The sequence below is a fragment of the Nothoprocta perdicaria genome, unplaced genomic scaffold, assembly GCF_003342845.1.
Source record: "Nothoprocta perdicaria isolate Ctin4 unplaced genomic scaffold, notPer1 scaffold_167, whole genome shotgun sequence".
NCBI lineage: Eukaryota > Metazoa > Chordata > Aves > Tinamiformes > Tinamidae > Nothoprocta > Nothoprocta perdicaria.
Window position 1 is genome coordinate 181,860 of NW_020454838.1, and position 21,143 is coordinate 203,002.

Below are 21,143 nucleotides of genomic sequence, written 5' to 3' on the forward strand. Positions count from 1 at the left end.
GCCAAGGCACGTCTCCCATCCCGACCTAAGGGGGTATCTTTGTTTTCAGAGTATAAATCTCTGAAGCAGCGCTGTAGCATAGCATTTACCAAATACTGTAACTCTTGAACAGTTCTGTTAAATCTTTTTGGACGTCCTGCTCAGTGAAGGAAACAGCTTGGATTTTTCCTTCTTTTAAATCGCAACAGAGTTTTGCTTTTTGCAGTATCTTCCTGCTGCCTTTGATGTAGAGGGTCTGCTTCTGAGGAAGGCACATTGCTCTTTAGGTCTTTGCATGCAGACTCATGAATAAGTTGCTCTATTGCTGTTACTTTTTTTTCCCTCACCTCAGTTAAACCCTTTAGCATCCAAGTGCCTTCATTTTTGATTTTGCACTAATAACGCTCCTTCTAGCACTCATTTACTGGCCAAACGATTTCCTCCAATATTTATTAGCTTTATTACTGTAAGAACTTGTTGTTAAAACTAAGAGACTTGGTCATCCCCTTGTAGTTGTCAAGCAAAACATCCTCTGCCAAAGAGGTTGTGCTCTAGTGCTCCAGGTGCCCTGGGAGGACAAGGTGTTGGCTGCACATGGGGTTCTTTCCATGTGCTTTGGAGGCTAAGATAGTGAATGGCTACTTTTTCGTAACCCTGGAAGAATATTTTCTTTTCTCTCTTTCTTTGCTCCTGCAGTGTTTTGATGAGAATGAGCTGCTGGAGTGCATCCGGAAGCTGGTGGAAGTGGAGAAGGAGTGGGTGCCCTACTCGACTGCTGCCAGCCTGTACATCCGTCCCACTTTAATTGGAACTGAGGTTCGAAACAACGCATTTCCTCTTTGCTTTTGTGTGTTTAAGCAGGACACCATTCGTTCATCAAGTTAAATACGCAGCAGCCAGTACATGATAGTGTCAGGGTTCAGGGTTACATCTTTTTAGTATTTTTGATTCTGAATGAAATCACCTGCAGGTCTGCTTCACAAACTTGTTGACCACACCACCACCTAGTGGACACATTTGTTCAGATCATTTCAGGTAAAGGGTTGCAATTTTTTAAGTAATTACAGTAATTATATATGTAGATATATAAAAAAAAACTGAGAGGATAGTTATTTGTGACACAATAGTCGCATAAAATATTCTATTTGCATCATTTAGCTTCTTTATTTTAAATCCTGCTGATTTTAAATCCTTTAGAATATTAATAATTTAGAGAAAAAACAGGGGAAAATTTTTATGGTGATTTTATTTCATTTCATACCTCCACCCTGAGCTAAATGAGAGGACTATAGAATATTCTACCTAGTAAATAAAGATGTATCTTCTGAGACAAAAATATCAAACTCTAAAAATCATTTCTTGTGTTATTTTATTCTCAAACCTGGATGAACCTGACCTTGGCAGAAGCTTAATAGCATGAGTTTCATGTGGGCATGAATCGAAAATAAGGTATTTTCCAAGTGAATTAGAACAGGGATTTTGTTTTAATTAACATTTTTGGGGGCAGTGGTGAGAGAGAAAATTTTAATGGCAGAGCATGGCATAACAAAGCTAAAGATTGTGTGGTTCCCAACTAGCAAAATCACTTTCTTGCAATAGCCTATCCATCAATGCTTATCATAATACTCATTTATTTCACATGTGTTCTAAGACTTCATTAATTTAATGTGTTTGAATTAGTTGTAGATTTTCGGGTGAAAGGATTTCCACAAAGTATTATTATTATTATTATTATTATTATTATTATTGAAAAATCTAACCTCAGATAGCAACCATGAGCTTGTTCTGTTTAAGTGACTGGTTTCTCTGAAGGGAGTGAACGTAGTAACCCATTCAGTTGCATATAAGATCTCAAGGATGAACTATTCTTTCTAATGAACTAACCCTAAACAAAACAGTATTTTAACAACCAAGCAGGATCCAGCCTTAGGATACTTTTTTTGAACTGTTTGTTTCTCTTAAAACTGTGAAAGAAAAAGATTTGTAGTGCTAAGAGCTTGTGACTGTTCCTCATATGATTTCTTCCTCTTATTTTAGTCCTTCTCTGGGAACATAATGCTTCAAATGACCCAGTGATTTCTGAGAAATGCTGCTCCTGATTAAGCGCAATTCAAGCTGTCGTTAGTTCCCCTTCATGTAGCATAGTGGCAGCTGGGAAACTGCAGCCCCATGGGCTCTTTTGAACTAGTAATAATGGCAAAGACCATGGTTTTTCTCAGAAAAGCTCAAAAGACACAAAAACAGTCTCTTCACAAATAAGAGTGAAGCTTCAGTGATCTCCAGAGAGGCAGGATTCATTCAGCTTCGCAGAAATTTTTCAACTTGAAGGAAAAAGCTGGTGGTTATTAGGTGAAAATAGTCAACACATTAACCAGAAATCTCAATTTAGCAAAGTCTTTCAAGCTGTCTCCTTCTCGTGGGAGCTGCATTAGCCCTCAGAGACTCTCATCTGGCTAGAAAACTAAGAATCTAGGCTAGAATCACTAAGAGGACTTGTGACCTGAAACACAGCATGCACCCAGTTCTCCTCCCCTTGCCGTGGGAGAGGGAGCCCTTGTCCTTTGCCTCTCCGCTGATCTTGTGCTTAAGCAGAGAACACTCAACCTGACATGCTGCTCTGAGTAACTGCTTATACACAGACAAATTATGGGGTAAACTCTGCTGTTTGTGGCATCCAGCTGCCTACGTTTGCGTGATCCCAGCAGCGTTACACAGTATTCCAGCTGTGATCAAGTCTCGTTATAAAAGCTGCCTCCTGGCAACCAGTTATTTTGGTTAATTTCTCACTCTAGAGCTTTGCTAAGAATCATATAGATGAGCAGAGACTGTTAGCCAGAATTCAGCCCTTGGGCAGTGGCAAACTTCACCTCCTTCTTCACGTTTTGATTGTGATGATTTGAAGTAGGAGAAGCTGTCTCAAGGAGAGGAAAACAGCAATACATTCAGGCTCATTTCCTATGCTGTCGTATGTGAACCCCTTTCCAAAAGGCAGATCATTTCAGAATGACATGTGGTCTCGCCCAGAGCTACTACGTGATTCTCCTAAGAGCTACTTGGCACTGGCTAATTCTAACCTCTAGTAAAACTGGCAGTGGTTCCTCACCATTGCTGCTGCTAGTAGTGGTTCTTGCACAAGAAAAGAAAAAATAAAAAGGGCTTTGCAAACTTGTGCTATAATTAATATAGTTACATTTCATATCCGGTGTATCCATGAGCATTCTATGTATCCATGAGAATTCTGAATTCTCTAAATCTTGAAATTAATTGAGAAGGTTAAAATAATACACGAATGAACCAAATGTAAAATTAGAGATTCTATGTTGCTTGGTCAACAGAGGGAAAAGGGATATATAAATACTTCCCATTCTCTGCAGTGCTTTATCTTGTCTGTAAAAGCATTTCTCTACTGCAGTTCCTCTGAAAACTCTTTCTTCGGAAGCTAATTGTGCCGAATCTGATGTTTGGGCTGAAGGTCACCAGTAACTTTTGTTTTTATTCCTTCTGTTCAGCCTTCTCTTGGAGTAAAGAAGCCAACTAAAGCCCTGCTCTATGTCATACTGAGTCCTGTGGGCCCTTACTTTGCAAGTGGAAGTTTTAATCCTATATCCTTATGGGCTGATCCAAAATATGTAAGAGCCTGGAAAGGAGGAACAGGAGACTGCAAACTGGGAGGGTAAGAAAACCTGATTCTGCATTTTCTACAGAGCTTCTAATGAGACTCCTGCTTTTTTTTTCTTCTTTAGTGAAGTGTCTAATCTGGCAACAGATGTAAAGGTAGCTGTTGGGCAGACAGCGTACTACAACAAAGATTTCAAAATTGCACTTTCTCCCTGTGTATACATTTCAGATGCCTCTTTCTGTTTGGAAATCACTGCCAAATGAGCTCTTTGGATAGGGAATTCTGCAGTGCCTCACGCCAGGGAGCTGGACCTGGGCAGTTTCTGCCTGACATTTCAGCCATTCCCCTTGCAGAAGCTGATGCTGTAGATGCCACTTCAGCCTGTGACACAGCACTCTCTGCAGTGGCCTGCTGCCAGCTGGGCAGTGCACCGTGTGGGCTGCTCTCCTTTCTTGGCAGCCTGTCCGGGGGAATGTGGCTTAGGGACAGGGCCCACATTATGCAGTTACCTGCACGGGCTTGACCATGATCTATTAATGTCGGTAGGTAGAAATGCAACTGCTAATGTCCAAGTGTCCGAGGTGTTGTCAGAATGGAGCTGCTTAGGATTTGAATGGAATAAGCAACCTTGATATGGCCGAGTAGTAGATTGTAAATATATAGTCTGTGGTTTAAACAAAGCTTCTACCTAAGAGTTCCCTCTGTAGGCATGAAGCTAGCAGGTTGTCAGGTGCTGCACAGCCAAGCTAGTAGAATAACAAATTGGAACAAAAAAAACCACCCTCCCTTCACTGAGTCTGGTGTTTTGAGTCTATTACACTCTGCTTGTGGGATTTTTTATTTTTACAGATACAGTAATTGTTTCCTAAGCGTGCTTCATACTTCAGTTGTGAAGAAGAGAATACCTTGAGGTCGCTACAAACTTTATTTGTGGACCAGAAATGAGAACTTAATAACAGAGTGGTCAGCAATGGATGTACTGATTTAGGAATCTGATGGTTGTTGAACATCAGGAGGATTTTTTTTTTCCTCAGAATGGTACATCTGAGGCAGCATTTTAAGAAAATAGTTGCTACTCAAAGATATGGAGTTCACTGAGGTCCATATGCAACTGGAGAGCTACCAGCTCTGTGAATGTCACCTACTAGAAAAGAAATGGTTCATCTTTGCTAGTTTTGTATTACAAAAGGTCTAACTACCCATCTACTCATCTAACATATAGTATGAGGTTGATACCTTTGTTTTGTTTTTTTAAAGCCATGGATGGATGGGAATTGATGCATACTCTCCAGGATTCTAACTGCTAAGTATGCTTAAAAACAAAAGCTTTGCTTAAGTGTCCAATTGCAATAGTCAGGACCTCCACAGAATGAGACAGGAGGTGTTTTTAAGACTGTCTGGATGGATATGGTTGAGCTGCTCAGCCCTTCAGAATTACAGGATAGTAGATACAAAATGATGTAGTAAAATACAATCACAGTATCTCGGGAATAAGCAGTGACTGTGCAGAGCACTTGCTTATAAAGCAGAGGTGCATTTGTGCCTTACACAAATATGAGAAAATGAAAATGTGTTATGGACAGAAAATATCCTGCCAGACACTCATACCTGTTTGCTTTTTGTTTTTGTTTCTGGAAGGAATTATGGTTCTTCTATTTATGCCCAGAGAGAAGCCTTGGAGTTAGGTTGCCAGCAGGTTCTGTGGCTCTATGGAGAAGATCATCAAATAACTGAAGTTGGAACGATGAATCTCTTTCTCTACTGGATAAATGAAGATGGAGGTATAGCACCACAAAACACAAAGACTCTAACAGAGTTCCCATCGGGACAACAAAGCAGATGTTCACATTTTACAGACAGAGCTTCTAGAAGCTGCAGTTTGGTCCAAAGAATGACAACTAGGATTCCTTTTCCTGTTAGTGGCATATAATCCATAAGTGCTTCTTCCCACAATCCACAAAATGATTATTAGGGTGCCGATCGCACCCTCTACTGGCAGTTATTTAACCAAGGGAAAGCTTCTTCCCTTCTGACAACTAATAGGTGACTGTTGGTCACGCCATCCTATGGAGGAGAGACTGGAGCAGCCGTGAGCGCTGCCTGCCAGTAAGTTGCTGGTCTGCAGGGCCTGTCCACACGCCCAGGCCGGGGGCTCCGGCCGAGCAAGGGCTCCCACTGTCTGTTTGCTGTCAGCTCTGGCAGCATGATCTCGAAGGCGGCATCGAGTCAGAACAGTGCAGACGGACCAAAGGCGCCGTATGCTGTGTAACTTCACACTCCGTGCCTTTGGGCAGGGGTGCTTCCCATAATCACTTTCCAGCAGGCCATATGTTCCTGAAACGTGACCAAAAGTATTTCAGCATCCAACCGGTGAAGCAGTCGGCTCTTTCTTTGAAGGGTTTGCAGCCCTGTCCAGTGGGGGGAGAGAAGCTTTTCACATCGCTTGCGCTGACACGATGCTTAATATATACATTGCACAGAAAACTGTCTGGTTAATGAGCTGCCAGCTAAGCATCTCAGAAACATCCCGTGAGCTTGCAACTATTCAGTTCTTAAGAGCTGATAGCTGTACATAAATAGTGATTCAGAAGAGTACCTGGGGTTGCCTGCTTATAGAATTGAGCCGATGTATGTGGAAGTCGTGGAAGGATATCTCCAGACCTACATGAGTGTGGGCCCACACAGAGCACTCTGTATAAATGAAAGGCTGTTGGACTTTTGCATGGTAGAGGAGGCAGAGTTTCAACTGAGGATTTAATCATAGTGCTGTGGGTGAAAGCTGTCACATTTCTGACAGCACTCAGCTGCACTACAGTGGCAGCATTCGGTGAGCACAGCAGTGTGCCTCAGATGTGCTTATGTTCAGGGCACAGCAGTGTGAGTCCGGATACCTGACTCCCATTTTCAGTTTCATTTCTTGCTTTTGTGTGAAATCTTTACTGCTTCTGTAAAAATAGGCATGATAACTCTTTAGTGCTGAAGGAGTCTTTGAAGTCCCATGAATGAAACTATAAATACGAAAGCTGTTATTGTTTTTACAGCAGCAGTGGATTTGTGAGGGTGGCTAGATGGCCAAATTTACCCCCTGTGTAACTTCACCAGAGACATGAAAATAAATTTTGGCTCATTTTGCCCAGGGAAAGGACACTGAAGCAGGGACATGATTAGAATTCAATGTTCTCATTGTCCTTAAACCAGGAATATGCGGGAATTATCCAGCTGCAGCACCGTGCTGTTCCAAAGATCTGCCAATCACCGGGTTACCCGTGCACTAGTGAATAGTGCTATTGTCAGGGGGCTGTGGCAAACAACTTGTAATTCATGCCACCCAGGCTCGTGTGTACTGGCGGACCTGCCATTCCGCACGGCGTGGTCATTAGCATCGCTGGAGCACTTTGTTGTCTCCCAGTGCCTAGGTTAACATTTAATTTGTAGTCCCTTTGGTTAAGAATCCCTCTGACTACCAAGAGGGTTCCACGTGTGCCAGTGCATAGGTAGGTACCTGTGTGGTTTTATGGTAGAGCTTAGGAAGTGCTTGCCATCATGTTCTGCCACTGCATGGAAGATACTTACTTAGGCTGGACCTTTGTTTTGTTATGGAAATACTGCAGCTGAGAGTGATCTAACGTAAAAACAGTGTGGCAGAAATTGCATCTGATAAAAAGGAAAATGTGCTCTGTGTGTTCAGAGGTCACCGCATAGTGCTCTGTGAACAAGCTCTGCTTGGCTTGCAGCAAACCAGAGACACAGCTCACAGAAGCCTGGACTAATGGACACTCGTGCTTCCAATGGCAGCACATTTCCCCTGCAAGCCTATATGTTTTCAGCTGCAGCATCACGACTAAATATGTCACGTTTTGCCTTGGGCAGCCAGAGGAACCTGGAAAAATGTCTTGTTTCTAGCACTGGGGAGGGAGTTGTGGAGGAAACTACTCAGTCTCTGGTAAACTAATATAACGTGCTGTATTTAATGTGCTGTATGCCAGGCTTGTGTGCCTGCTGCCGCTCCCTGGCTGAGAATTATGATATGGCCAAATCTGGATCACTGCTGTTGCATAAATAAACGAGGGTGATATTTCATTCATGAAATGCTATTTTCAATAGTGCAAATCTGGAGAGTGACAAATGGTAGGAATGGTTTATGTTCGCAAAGTGAAAAAATTTATCACCCTAAATTTCCTTCCACCTGCCTCTTCAGAGCACATAACAATCAAGAGGCTGTTAACATTGAAACCCTTGTTTCCTTTAATAATGTCTGCTCTTCTGCCTAGAATATAGGCTTGCCTTTTGGAAAGCCTTAAATTTTAAACATATGGCCAACCTGAAAGTTGTTAACTATGAAATCTGTGTGTATTTTCCAAAAATTCAGTGTCTTGAGAATGATTTGGAACCATCTGGGCTCTACTTCTTGCTTTATGGTTGCAGCATTTTGAATAGCCTTTGGGCATTATTTAATATTTTCGTGCTGTTATTAAAATGAGAATTAATAGTGCCCACTTCTAAACAACTTAAGTACTTGAAAAACTTGTCTTGGGTGAATGCCAGAATGCAAAATGTTCTGGTGAATTTTTGGTAAAAGAGCATGTTGCCCAGGTAGCCTATAAGTAAAATAATGATTATAATAGAAATTGGTAGAAAGGAAGAGCTTGGAGGGGAAAGCAGCAGATGACTGAAGAGACAAATGAAGGAATGGAGGGAAAACTAAATGAAGGAAGTAAATTGGAAGAGAGGCAAGACTGAAGGTGATTGCATGAGGGAAAGATGGGAAGAAAGGAGAAAGAAATAAATAGGAGCAGAACAATCTGTGAAAGTCATATGTTCATAGTGCTGAAATCAGGGTTTCCTGGGTTCTCCTTGATCCTGAAAACTACTTATGTCTGTTAGCATTTTGGTAAAATATATTTTGGTGAATTTCTCAGCATTATTATAATGTGACTAGTACTGAAGTCATGTCGCAGGTGAAATATTATTTGCCTTTTGCTCATTAATAGAGATGTGCAAAAGTAGGAGCTTAGTAGATTGCAAACCCTCATTTTAACAACCCCCTAAAGTCTTTGAGAGCAGCCGGTTGTTAGGACATGCCTGCACAGCGCGTGGTGCAGTGGGGCAATGGATTGAGGGGGCCTTCACAAACAATAGCAAGGAATCAAATGAAGAGAATCCCTGAAAATTTCTTTCTCATGCTTCCACCTATCCTTTGCTACTATAAACCTAAGGCTCCTAGCCCATCAAAGTAGCTCAGAAGGCCAGTGGAGCCTGTGAGCTCGCAGCCTGCTTCCCTGGAGAGGGGCACAGTGGTGTCGTACGGAGCCAGGGTGGCATCCACACACATCATCACAGGCAGGGAATGAGCTTTCTGGCCAGGGTAGTGTTATCATCTCTGCGGATACCAGGGAGAGCAGATGTTCCTCAGGTGGCCCCGGGCTGGTAGGCATCGTACGTGTATTTGACAAAATTCGAGTGCTGTTTGGCAGCTGCTCCAGCCTGGCACCTTTTCAGAACAGCTCGGAGCAGTTAATATAGGTTGCTGAGCTTGAACAGGTCCAGCCAACATCCATGGCAAAACCACCAGAGAAAACGTTGTCCAGTGTGTTGCCACAGGCTTTGGTATTAAAACCTGCATGATTTCAAGTTTTCTGCTAAAAGATGAGGAACACTTATATGTGAGTGAGGCGAGGGGATCCTGAGTTAGCAAATGCAGAACACCAGGTTTTCAGTGTTCAGAACCAGGTGGGACCTATGGCTCGTGAAGAGTCCTCTTCTTCTGATAGTTGTGCCAGTGAATCTCTAATACTCTTGGGAATAAAACCGAATACTAGGTTTGAAGTGTGTATTTATTAATGTGTTAAATGTATTTCCTCCTCATCCACTCTGGTGTACTCAAACTGTTCCAAACACTCGAAGTCTTATTGGAAGTGAATTTGTGCAATTTTGCAGAACTCTGACAAGTGTTGCCTCTCATAGTAGGGAACATTTCTGATGTCATTTAACTTCTTCTCCATTTTCCTGTTAGATTTTTGTTGCTGCTGTTAATCTGTGCTTTTATTCATCTTCCATTTGACAGAAGATGAACTGGCAACCCCACCATTAGATGGCATCATACTTCCAGGAGTGACAAGACAAAGCATTTTGGACCTGGCATGTGACTGGGTGAGTATCTTGACTTTGGCAACAACTGCCTTAAACATCTATGAAGGTAAGTTATTCCCGGTGTTCGGTGTCCTGAAGTTCAACTGATCTGGAAAAATCCCTTACTAAATAGGGACTAAGGGACTAATTCATAGACACTCAGCAACATCATCAGAACATCCACGCCTGTCGCCCAGAACAATGCCAAGCTTGTTTAAGGCGAAAATTCTCATTGAATTGGTGTTCTTAAATTCTTTTTTCCAGTGATACCAACTGCATAAACAAGGAAACAATTGGCATGCCTGACCACAGCTATACTTTAGTAATAATTTTCATATTTCTCCACTCAGTTCTCATGGTTGCATCCTTAATCGTAACAACTAGCATGAAGTCAAAAATCTGGATAGCATCTTAAAGTTGTCTATCAGCATGCAGATTCCAGTTCTGTAACATCTCGTCCAAGCACTTACCTGGGTCCTTGAACAGACTATCTCAGATCCTGAAATGCTGGGAGTTCTCCACTCCGCCTGCTCAGCATTCGGAGATGTTATTGCAGCTGTGACAAGGATAGCAGATATTAGACCAGAATCCTCTCTATAGCTTTTGGCCAGGGTGCTGCTTAGGAAGGAGCAGGGCAGACATACATGATCTTTCCCCTCAGATTCTCTCAGCCTTCCGTCAGCTAAAGCTGAAAGACTTCCTGAAGTTCACAGTTATATCCCTTGTATCTAACTGGTAGTGAAGAGAGCTACACATGAGCTTCAGTGAGGCGCACAGGACACTTGCTGACCTGTACTAAATTCTGCATGTTTTCTCCTATTAGTACCCCTCTTTGATAGATTAAAATGAGTGCAAGTAGGAATGTCTACTTCTCAGTCATTTCTGCTTTACAGGAAAGATAGATAATCCCAACTGCTAGAGTTCATCAGTGCAATACCAGTCTCTTACCTCAGTCTTTGAATAAAATAACAAAGTTTATTCTGTCCTGTTTTACCTTCATCCCCTTATTTATCTGAAACCCTGCTTGTTCAGTGTCTCTCCCTGTCTCTCCAAATGCTATCCTGTCCAGAACTAACCATGTTTTCTGCTCACTTGCATAGTAAAATGCTTGTTTATATTACAGGGCTAAGCTTTAGTTTGGTGTGATAGGGCAATGAAGTCCACATAAATTTGTGTAACAAACATTTCAAAGTTTAATGTTTATGTTTGTTCCTTGATCATTTCCCTTCAGTCAGCTGCTCTGCACACATACAGAAGATAAAATCCACCCCTTTTTTCTTTTTCGCTGTGATTGTGTTCAGTGTGAGTCACTTTACTTGCACCTTAGGTATGGTTCATTTTTGTAACAGCTGCATGCAGGCTGTAGGGTGAGATTTCATGAGGGAATAAAGAAATGCACAGTATCCAGTTGGCATTGCAGGTGGAATTAGCAGAATGCCTTTTGCCTAGGAATTGCCCAGGGGGGTTGGATGTGTGGTGCTCTTGTACAAAACGCAGTCATTTTTCTAGAAACTTCAGCACGATAATGAAGTAGTTAGATTCTGTGACACACAACCTGTCATAAAGTCTGCTGTGTTATTCTCCAATACAGTAGTGAGACTCAATACCAAAACAGGGGAGAGATTGCCACACAGTCAGTCATCTGTACCCTACCTAACAAAACTTAGGTTTTTCCATAAAGTCATTCTCTTAATTGTGTCTATTTTTCATATTACTGTGAGGTTTGGAAAGATCATAGCCAAAACTTGGCTGCCTGCAGCTGAGCTAATTAGGAATACTACATCGTTCTTTTAGAGATGCTGAAGCTGTGTAAAACAAAACCTGGCAATTTTTATACTTTTTAAAATTTTTATACTTGATTCTTTTTGGGCAGGGGGAATTTAAAGTATCTGAGCGATACATTACCATGAGTGACCTGACAACTGCCTTGGAAGAGAACAGAGTGAAGGAGATGTTTGGTGCTGGCACAGCTTGTGTTGTATGTCCCATCTCTAAGATATTATATAAAGGCAAGGTAGGAAACGTTTCTTTTTCTTTTCCCCTTTTTTTTTTTTCCAGAAAATTCTGAAAATTAATTGCAGCTGGATCAAAACAAAACTGCTAGCTTGATGTCCATTTTGGGAAAAAAGCAATAGTCTGGAGAATGTATCTATTTTATTAAAACCTTTTTTCAAAAATGTAAGTCTTGTGAGTTAGATGAGGAGAGATTTCTGAGCTACTGCATTCTTTCCTGTACTAGTTTACCTCTTTTTGTTGGCCCCTCATTGCAGGGAACCCAGCTCTATTGGAAGAGCAGTTTCAGGAGGTTGTGTAGCTGCTTCCACTTGCTCTGCACTCTCTAGGAGATTTCTTCTGCAGAGGTGGAATTCCACAGGACATTTCTTCAGCCTGTCAAGCTGACTTGATGCTTTTCAGTCAGCACAAAGTTAATTCAAAAGGCTGGGGAATTGCATGAGGATATATGGAAGTGCATTAAATGTGACAAGCACAGTAAATACATGGAGGGTGATGCTTCTTGAACTAATTAGATTGAATAAATGTTTAGATGGTATCATGTACGAGGGTTATGTAGAAAAATCAAGGTGCTGAGTATTGATAAGCGCACTTCTTGTGAGCAAGATACTCTGAAATGGAATACTGTATGCTAGTGAGATGCTCCTATCTCTACTATTTACTCTCTGATTTGGATAAGTCTTTTGGAAAGAGCTTAAATGGGCATTTCATTAAAACAGCTTAATAAAACTGACCTCAGTTTTCACGGGCTTAGCATGTGCTCCTATGAAAAAAAAGTTACAACAATCCTTGCCTGCATGTGAGGGGGGCTTAGAAGGCTTGATTAGGATTTGTTGAATGTTTATTAAAATGCTTGGTGATGCTGAAGTATTCATATTCATTATTTTGTTTTTGTGTTATGCTCTCCCTCCTCTCCCTCTTCACCCTCAACACAATGTTAGCATTTACACATTCCAACTATGGAGAACGGACCTGAGCTGGCAACCCGTTTCCTGAATAAGTTGAGTGATATCCAGGTAAGAGGGTTCCTCTTCCTTTAACAAATAAAATAATAAAAGGTGAAAATTGGAGAACACTGAAAAAAGCTTTTTCAGTAATAATGCTCTAGGCATGGTAATATAGGTATTTGTGTTCAGTGTAGTTATTTTCTTATGTCAAGGAAGTATGATATGGTGGGAGAGTAAATCTTGTTTTTTCCCCCGTTTATCTTGCAAAGTGAATGAACGTTGCAAATTTCTTTTTAAAGAGGAAAGAAATAGGTTAAGCCTCTGAAAATCAAACTCACAAGTGGATCTAGCTAGTCAATAAACAGGTATGTGAAGCAGTGGGCACAGACTGGACACAGCCAGCTGAGCACTGATCTTGTTTCTCAGTACCTTTCCAATTGCATTTGGTCATTTCATGTTCTCGAATCAGTTCCTTCCTCTGAGGTTTGCAGAATATCAAAATCTATTTGGAATCTGTGCTTGACCTCCCAATGTAGGCTTAGGATCAGCTCCATTTCCATTACCATCAATGAGCTCTGCATGATGGCCCTCTTTATTTCAGTTGCCTCTTTTCTCTGCCTTTCGTAAGGGTAGCTTATGATGTTGAGGATATGAGGATAGGATTAGGTCTTGACAAATTGCAAACCCTTTCATTTAAGATCTGATAGCAGTAGCTGTTTGGCAGTTTCATCATGATTTCTGCAAAGCAAGTCTGCTAGTTAAGTGCTCTACCTAAATAGCTTTTGACTGAAGGAGCTTATTAGATTTGCTGTTAAAATTTTAATCTTCTCGCTGGTAAGTCTATATGCAACTTGTTAAAACATTGTGAAATGACTTGCAGCACATGGTAACTGTACGAATCCCTTAAAGCAGTCAGATGTTTTTAAGAAAGTCTTAAAGTTGTATTTTTTTTCTATTTTATGTGGCCTTTCACTTGTCTATGGTAAAAATCTGACAAAATTCTTGAACTGAGACCTCAATCAAAAATCTCCCATTAATTGCAGTCCATTATCCTTTACTGAACCACCTAAAACACCACCATGAGCAAGCTGATTTCTGTAATGTGTATTATTTATGCAGTGGGTTCTGCTATATTGTGGTCCTAATGAAAATGCAATGAGTGGCAATGGATTAATTCTTTAGTGTTTAATTCAAAAAGTATGCACCAGTCTTGGACAAAGGCAAGTCAAGCATTTCATGTCATTCCAGTGGTCCTTCTGAATTCCCTTTTCTACATTTTTCCAGCCTGCACTGGAAGTGCTGACTGTTGGCACTGTGCATACAGAATACAACTGTGCATACAGGATTGAATGTGCTTAGCATGTACTTACTAGTTGCACACCAATAAGAAAATCTGCGCTCGTACAAGTGCTGGATGTGCATATTTACTTTCTGCAGTTTCTGCCTTCTTTAAAAAGGCCAGGAAAGCTTGAGCTGTTCACTTAAGAGTCGATCAATGGCTACAGGATGTGTTTCTGCAGCAGAAAACAACGCAACAACATACAAGATGTATACATACAAGATGTAATATCATAAAATTTCAAGGGAGTTTTCAGGCTCTTTCACAAAGATCTTTTGTATTCTACCAGGAGAAAAAATATCTCTATGCATTATTGTTGCAATATTGTTTGAATTGTCTGAGACTGTTACACCAAAATATTCTTAAGAATAAAATGCTTTGTAGGTTATAGCTAGATGCAGCTTCACCTTTCTGATGTGGTGTTGCCTGCATGAAGGCATTTTCTGTTCCTTAGTGGACGTTTGATATGTTCTATCTGCCTTCGTGTTTGATATCCATTTTGTTTTCAATAATGGACATTTATAGACAGCAATAACTTTCGATGTCCACACTTGGTCCTTCATTTGAACCGGTGGTGGAGGGGTGCAGGGCTCTATATCCAGTTACATTATACTGATTCCCTTGTGTTCAATACATGATTGTTTAACATTTTCAGGTTTTTCTTGATTATTGTGTTTCCTATTTCCTAGTCTGTTTTTTTTTTTTTTTTTTTTTTTCAAGTTTTTTGGGTCCAACAGGATTTCTCTAGTTTTGAACAGCTGTTCAGAGGGAATTAGAGCTACAGTGACAAATTAGAAACTCATGAGCAGAACGGATTCCATTTCTCATGCCAATTGAGAGAGATAGTAGTAGTACTACAATATAGATTTCTCTTCCTATCACTGAGTGGAAATCACGGTTATTGAAGGCAGATAAAGATTTTTGATGAAATAATTCATGTTGTGTACACTAATGGTGTGCTTATGAATGAATTAGTTACGGAACATCATCTTCTATAACTGCTTGAGTAGGAAGAGTTGGAGATGAGATTCCTTTCTCTGGGAATACTCTCTCTGAAAAACCAATCAGTTGTTTTTGTAGTTTTACATTCTGTATGTTGACAATAAAGAAGCTTTTGCTGTACCCTTTAAAATGTAGGTAAAATAAAAGGTAAAATATATTGTTTAATATACAAAATACATTTGAACTGTCAAGACAGGGAGCACTAAGCAGGTATTTAGTCAGAAGCCCTACCTTTCTCAAACTTACACAGCCTAAATGGGCAGGCCAGTGTAAAATAGCCAGGGGAGGAGAAAGGATGTGTTAAATTCTACAAAGCAGGACCTGTAGGAGGAAAAAAATAGGTTGACTAGTGTAAGGTCCTAAAGTCTATGTCAAAGACATAGATCTGCTTTTATTTTCAAAATGAATATATCTTGCTACTGGTATAGCATTTTCAGTCCCCATTTAATTCTGGAAGTAACTCAAACAGAAGTCAAATGACAAATCAGCGCAGCCCTTCAAATTTCTGAAGTTTCAGTTTGTTATGTCAGTTTTCAGTTCTGCATTTTGTGTTTCCTGTTCTGAGTGAGAGTTTTAAGTGCTCTATTTTCAAACACTAGCACAAGCGCAGGCAAACTGAACTTTATTCCTTTGTGATTCCAGAAACAAGGGTTTTTTTCTGGCTTATCCTAATTTGGATGAGTTTCCTTTCCCTGCTTTCCTATCCCTTTATCTCTTTCTCTGCTGATGCAGATCTTGGACGAGAACTTCCTTTTCTCCTCTCTAGAGAGACCATTATCAACTGATCTTTTCAGCCTACGTGAGACCTCTAAAAACGGTTCTTTATTCCTTGCTGAAGAGTTTTTTCCAAGTTCCCTGAACATGGTACTTATAAGAGGTAGGGCCCCAACTCACATCTGCTCTCCTCTGGCCATCCCTACTCTCCTTACATACTTGAGGCATATGTACATTTTTGGGGCTCTGTGGAGCATTGTTTACAGGGTTGGTGACAAAGAACTTTAGAACATGGGGTCAGTTTAAGAGTCAAAAGTGCTGTCTTGGGACTGGATCCTCCCCTGGAAGGGATACAGCTCCATGTGGTAGGTCCTTTCCATTCTAACTGCTTATCCTCTTGACTTGTGTATGGAAAGAAGGCTTCTTTTATTTGGATTACAATTTTCTCTAATTGTACCCTGTGGTATTTGTGATTGGTTTTATTTCACATTTAATCAAAGTGTTGTAATAAAAGACCACCTTGAAAATAAAGGAAAACAAATGTGGAGTTTGAGCAGGGGCTTACTTGTAAATTCATTAGTGAACTGACCACAGGGAATAACCATATTAAATTGATGAAAAGATCCAGCAAAGCAGGACTAATCTGTATCATCTCCAGGGAGAATCGGTATCACCCCTTCCAGTCTACTCATCAGAAGATGGATAAATCTTCAAGCTGCCTTTAGGCTTTGCTAGAAACCAAGACATAAATAAAGGCATAAAAAGTAATGCAAACGATTACCAGGATGATGTGGATGTGAATCTTACCAAGGGCAGACCTAAGAAGTTATCATAATGATTTGTGCACCATTACTTGTAAGTTTTATTGTTACGGTCCCTTTTTGCTTTGTTTCAGTATGGAAGAGAAGACAGCAACTGGGCAGTGCTGGTGTCCTGAAGGCAGAAGAGCTCAGACCCTCCAGAGAGAGCAAACATGAATAATGACAACTTCTGTAGTGCCTGTGCGTAGTGTAGTTTCCGTATCACTTTGCTCCCCGGGATGATTGGTTCCACAGTCCAGGGAATGTGAACACAATCACTTTTGATTTCTACTGTAATCCTGCTAGTAGAAGCCTAGCTTCTTGGTAGAGGTGCTAGATGTTAGCAATAGACCTTTCCTAATGGTTTTCTTAGTGCCTCCTTGTGTCTTATGTACAGACCAAAAACTTGTAAAATGCTCTTCAACTGCTCTTCAGTTTGTTTGTTTGTTTGTTGGGTTTTTTTTAACTGCCTCCTCAGCAGAACAGGTTGCCATATAACACAAGGACATTGCCTGTTCCTTGGGTCCAAGGTTCTATTGACATCATTTGCCTTTTGCTCTGTGTCCAGGAAAAAAATAAATTTAGCCATACATCCCTTCCCTTTGTACTCTGCTTGTATGGGAGATGCCTGTGTTTGCAGAGCCCTGCAGCTCTCCTTCATTTTCTGCCAAATAACAGCTCTGTCATTTAGTCCAGAACGCTCGGTGTGGATCAAGCCTGCATTTTGTGAACGGTGGCTGTGGGGCAGGGGCAGGACAATCCTCTGCTCCTCAGGGCTGGACCGTGCCACGCTGAGGCCCAGTGTTGGCCCAGTGCAGAGCTGGGAGATGCTCTTTCAGTGTTGCCTTCTGGATGCATGTCTAGAAATAACATTAGGCCCCCGTGGTGGTGAAGGCTGAACCACCCTTGTTGGACAAAGTAAAAGCAAGCAAGGCTTTGGAGGGAGGATGAATTAAAATAATTTTCCTTCTACATCCAAGCACCTAATCTGGTTCAGCAAAATATTTTTCTCATTCCTTTCCCCAGTCTTGGGCTCCCAGAGGCTGGTTACATTCCTCACTATAGCCCTGCTGTTTAAGGAACAAGCTGTACTGTCAGCAGGAAATACCCAGCACAAGGAAGAAAGAGACTTCATTCAAATCCTGTTTGCAGTTTAAGCACTTACTTCTTGTGTGCTGCTACACACTAAGACACATGCAGTCTTGATATCATTTGGAAGCAGTATGAAGCATGTAGCCCATAGTTAGGGAATTAACTTCTGTAAAATGTCACTAACAAATATACTGTAATATTTATTAGCTTTTGATTATTGCACACAGCTTTGTCAAACAGCTTTAAGATGTCTCTAGCCAAAAAGGATCACCATATTGTGTTATCAGTGCTCCAAAGTGCTACTTCAGCATAAAGCTGGTGGAACTTTATTGACACTAATGGAATCTTATAAGAAATAAAAGTGAAGCATTTATTGCCATAGTGTACAGTAGAGATGCACCAGTATTAAGGGAAATAATTAGCACTTTAAAAAAAAATACTCAATAGTATCTCTCCTATTCTTTGTAAGAGTGCTTAGTTGTTGTTGGCATTTGTTAACATAGTTTGAAAAGGCAAAGTATCATTTCATCCATGCCTTATGCAACTGCTGAAAAGTAGCCATATGGCTTTCCTGTTCATTTTGGACAGATTTTAAAGACAAATGTTACTTAGCCATCCATTACTTTTGGACCCTCATGTGATGACTTCACTATCTCTCACTGCAGTGAAGTCTATTATTTTAATGAAGAACAGTTGAAGGTTCTCTCAGACAATGTAACCATTGGTGAAATACGTTGGACAGTTTTCTCCTTAGGATACATCTGCAAGCACAAGTTGCAGTTTCATTTACAGTAGCAGTAGTACCGTGTCGCTGCTCTTCTTAGCACTTGAATCTGTGTTGTGTTTTGGTCCTTGTATCTTATCCTGTATTTTAAGCTGCTAGTAGTCTTCTGCTGTGGTTACATGGGTGGAAAAATGAATATCAGGAATATGTCAAGCTGTAGTCTGGGGTAGAGAGTTTTATCCAATGAGGCAAGTATCATAACTAAAGAGTGCCTTGAATTAGAGTGTGCATGGCTTGGAGCTCTTTAAAGGTGATGTAATGAGAAATCCTCTGTGGCTTCCTGTTACTGAACTGTGTAATCTCGTCCCTTATGTTCAGTTTGTTTTTAGCAGCAAAGGTGGAAATATCAAACTAAAAGGCATAGGGAACTGGATATATGATCTTTTAACACATCAATATGCTAATAGCATTAAGAAATATTGTATATCAAAAATCCCTGCGAGGGCACCAGTATAAAAGCACTAATTAATTCCCTAGTTTGAATGAATAAGGACAAGCTAGAACAATTATTTGATTGTCTTATAGAACCTCAAAGTTGTGTAAAACTCTTCTCAGATTGGATGCAATTAATTTAATGTGAAGAAACAAAGTTGTTTTAGTGATTGTGGTTTGCACTGTTTCTTACACTGGCCAGAGATAAACCTTTCGTTTTACTGTACTTTCTGAACTGACAGTGACTTCAAAATCTTAAATGTTCAAACTGGAATGACCCACAGAAACCTATAGATGTTTCTAGCAGAGGAAAATGAAAGATTGCGGATATATATGGTCAATTCTTGTCTATACCACCCTAGTTAATTGCTTTACTTTGGCTGTGCCAACTCAAGAGTTGTGCTTGTTTCTAAATGAGGTCTATGTGAATAGGCTCTAGATTTTAAACTTAAATAACTGAAACCTAAATAAGGTAGGGGATGCGTGAAGCAGATTCTTCATATCTTGAGTGCAGTCCTACCATGCATTCTGTCACTGTGTTTTCTCCTGTTAACCAAAGGAAAGAAATGGCATTTGTAAATAATAGTGAGTATTTGATATTGCATGCTCCCTGTTTTAGTCTGAAAAATTTAGGAGGGAACTGTGGTTTTCCCTGAGCTAATAATTGTAAAAGAACATCTGCACATCTCTTTTCTCTGTAGCCTATTTGTTTAATTGCAGCAGATTTACATAGAAAGAGTACATCATAACTAGGCAATTATCCATTCTTCATCACTTAGTTATGGTTCTGCTAATTGATCATTTAAGACATAAGATAGTCTAGCATTAGGAGCATTTGAGACTGTTCAAAAAAGATCAACAAATTAATACTGTTGTGTGATATTTGCATAATTGGCTGCAATTATTTAATGTTTAATTGGGTTGATCAAATGAGATTCAGCCTTTCACATGTTTATGTTTTACAAACACTGGTACTTTAAAATGATAATAACAAACTCTAATTTTTGCATGTTCTTTCTCCCCTCTTCTTCATTTTCCTGATTATTATTTTCAGTATTAGGCATGTCCTTAATTTTCAGTATGGTGAGCATGACTCAGGCATAGAAAAGAAGTCCTTCAAACGAGAGAACATCTCGTGGAACTGGGAGTTCCTGCAGGCTTTCTTAATGCCAAAAGTTCTGGCAGGAGCAAATGGCATTATTTAACTAGTCTTACCAGCAATCGAGGCAAATTCACCAAGGATTTACAATGACAGACTCCGGTGGGAGTGCTAACAAAGCTTCTTGCACAGGGTCGCTACTCCATTCAGTCTGCAGTGGTGCAAAGCAAATAGGATTTTTCTGGGATATAGGGGGGAAATATGACAAGGCAAAACCAAGGCACTGCGAGATCTCTCCGTCCAGCCACTGTTTCCACCTCTTCAGCTGTCTCGAGCCATCAGCCAAAAAGCAATTGCAGTCCCTCTCCTCTTTCAAGATAAATCCTCACTTACACTTCCTCTAGTTTAACTGAGAGATATCATTGATCCTCTTATGTATACTTATTTTTCCTCAGGCATGAACAGTGCTAATTCAGAAAAAAAAGGGATATTTGAAAGAGTCATTTGCAGTGCAAGCTGTTTGAAATGCCTACGTGTAGCACATGTAGGATTTCTAAGGAGGTAGATAGCAAAACAGCAGGGAGTGATCTCAGCATCACCTCTTTAGAGGAAGACCTCTTTGGTCTGACTGTCTCTCTAGAATAAGAAGAATAATCTTTTGGGGTGGCTTAGTGCAAACTGTCTATTGACGGTGCTTTGCTATGAAACAGGATAGCACAGCCATTGCTGTGTGGTGGTAGCCCAGGCTGTCAGACTGGCACATCATTGGCTCTGTGAGCATGAGTTTTGCCCTAATCGTGAGAATTTTTAATATTTCACTGTAAGGAGGTGGGCAGGTGTAAATGATGATGCTGAGCATGCAGTAGGCCATTCCTTGCTCTCTCTTTCTCCTTTCCACACACCCCTTTTCCCCTTTTCTGTCATGGTGTCATTCAGTCTTATGTCTGAAAGTGATCATTTAAGGTAATTTTCCATTGTTTCTATTTTCAACAGTAGTGTTAGTTGAGTAAAAACTTTTGTGTTTTGTTTCTCTTGCGGGTGTTGGGAGATGAATTGCACTTAATTGCCTCGTGTCATGCCTGCACAGACTGACATTGACTCTCTGATCCTCAGCAAGGTTATCTAACCTCTTTGTAAGTATAAAGTAATAGTAGTAGTACTATCACTTATACTGCTTTTAACTATAATCCAGCT

General features: G+C 40.5%; 1 protein-coding gene across 2 annotated transcripts in view; it reads left to right on the forward strand.

Moving 5' to 3' along the window:
* The window catches only part of BCAT1 (branched chain amino acid transaminase 1), a 57,185-nt gene extending 36,878 nt beyond the window's left edge, over positions 1 to 20,307 (forward strand). For both annotated transcript variants that reach the window (XM_026035774.1, XM_026035775.1), the window contains 7 exons: positions 676 to 795; positions 3,489 to 3,652; positions 5,237 to 5,379; positions 9,663 to 9,748; positions 11,601 to 11,741; positions 12,682 to 12,756; positions 16,638 to 20,307. In XM_026035774.1, coding sequence (XP_025891559.1) covers positions 676 to 795; positions 3,489 to 3,652; positions 5,237 to 5,379; positions 9,663 to 9,748; positions 11,601 to 11,741; positions 12,682 to 12,756; positions 16,638 to 16,679 — 771 coding nt within the window. In that variant the 3' untranslated portion in view covers positions 16,680 to 20,307. The remainder of the gene's footprint in view (positions 1 to 675; positions 796 to 3,488; positions 3,653 to 5,236; positions 5,380 to 9,662; positions 9,749 to 11,600; positions 11,742 to 12,681; positions 12,757 to 16,637) is intronic.
* The last annotated feature ends 836 nt before the right edge of the window (positions 20,308 to 21,143 follow it).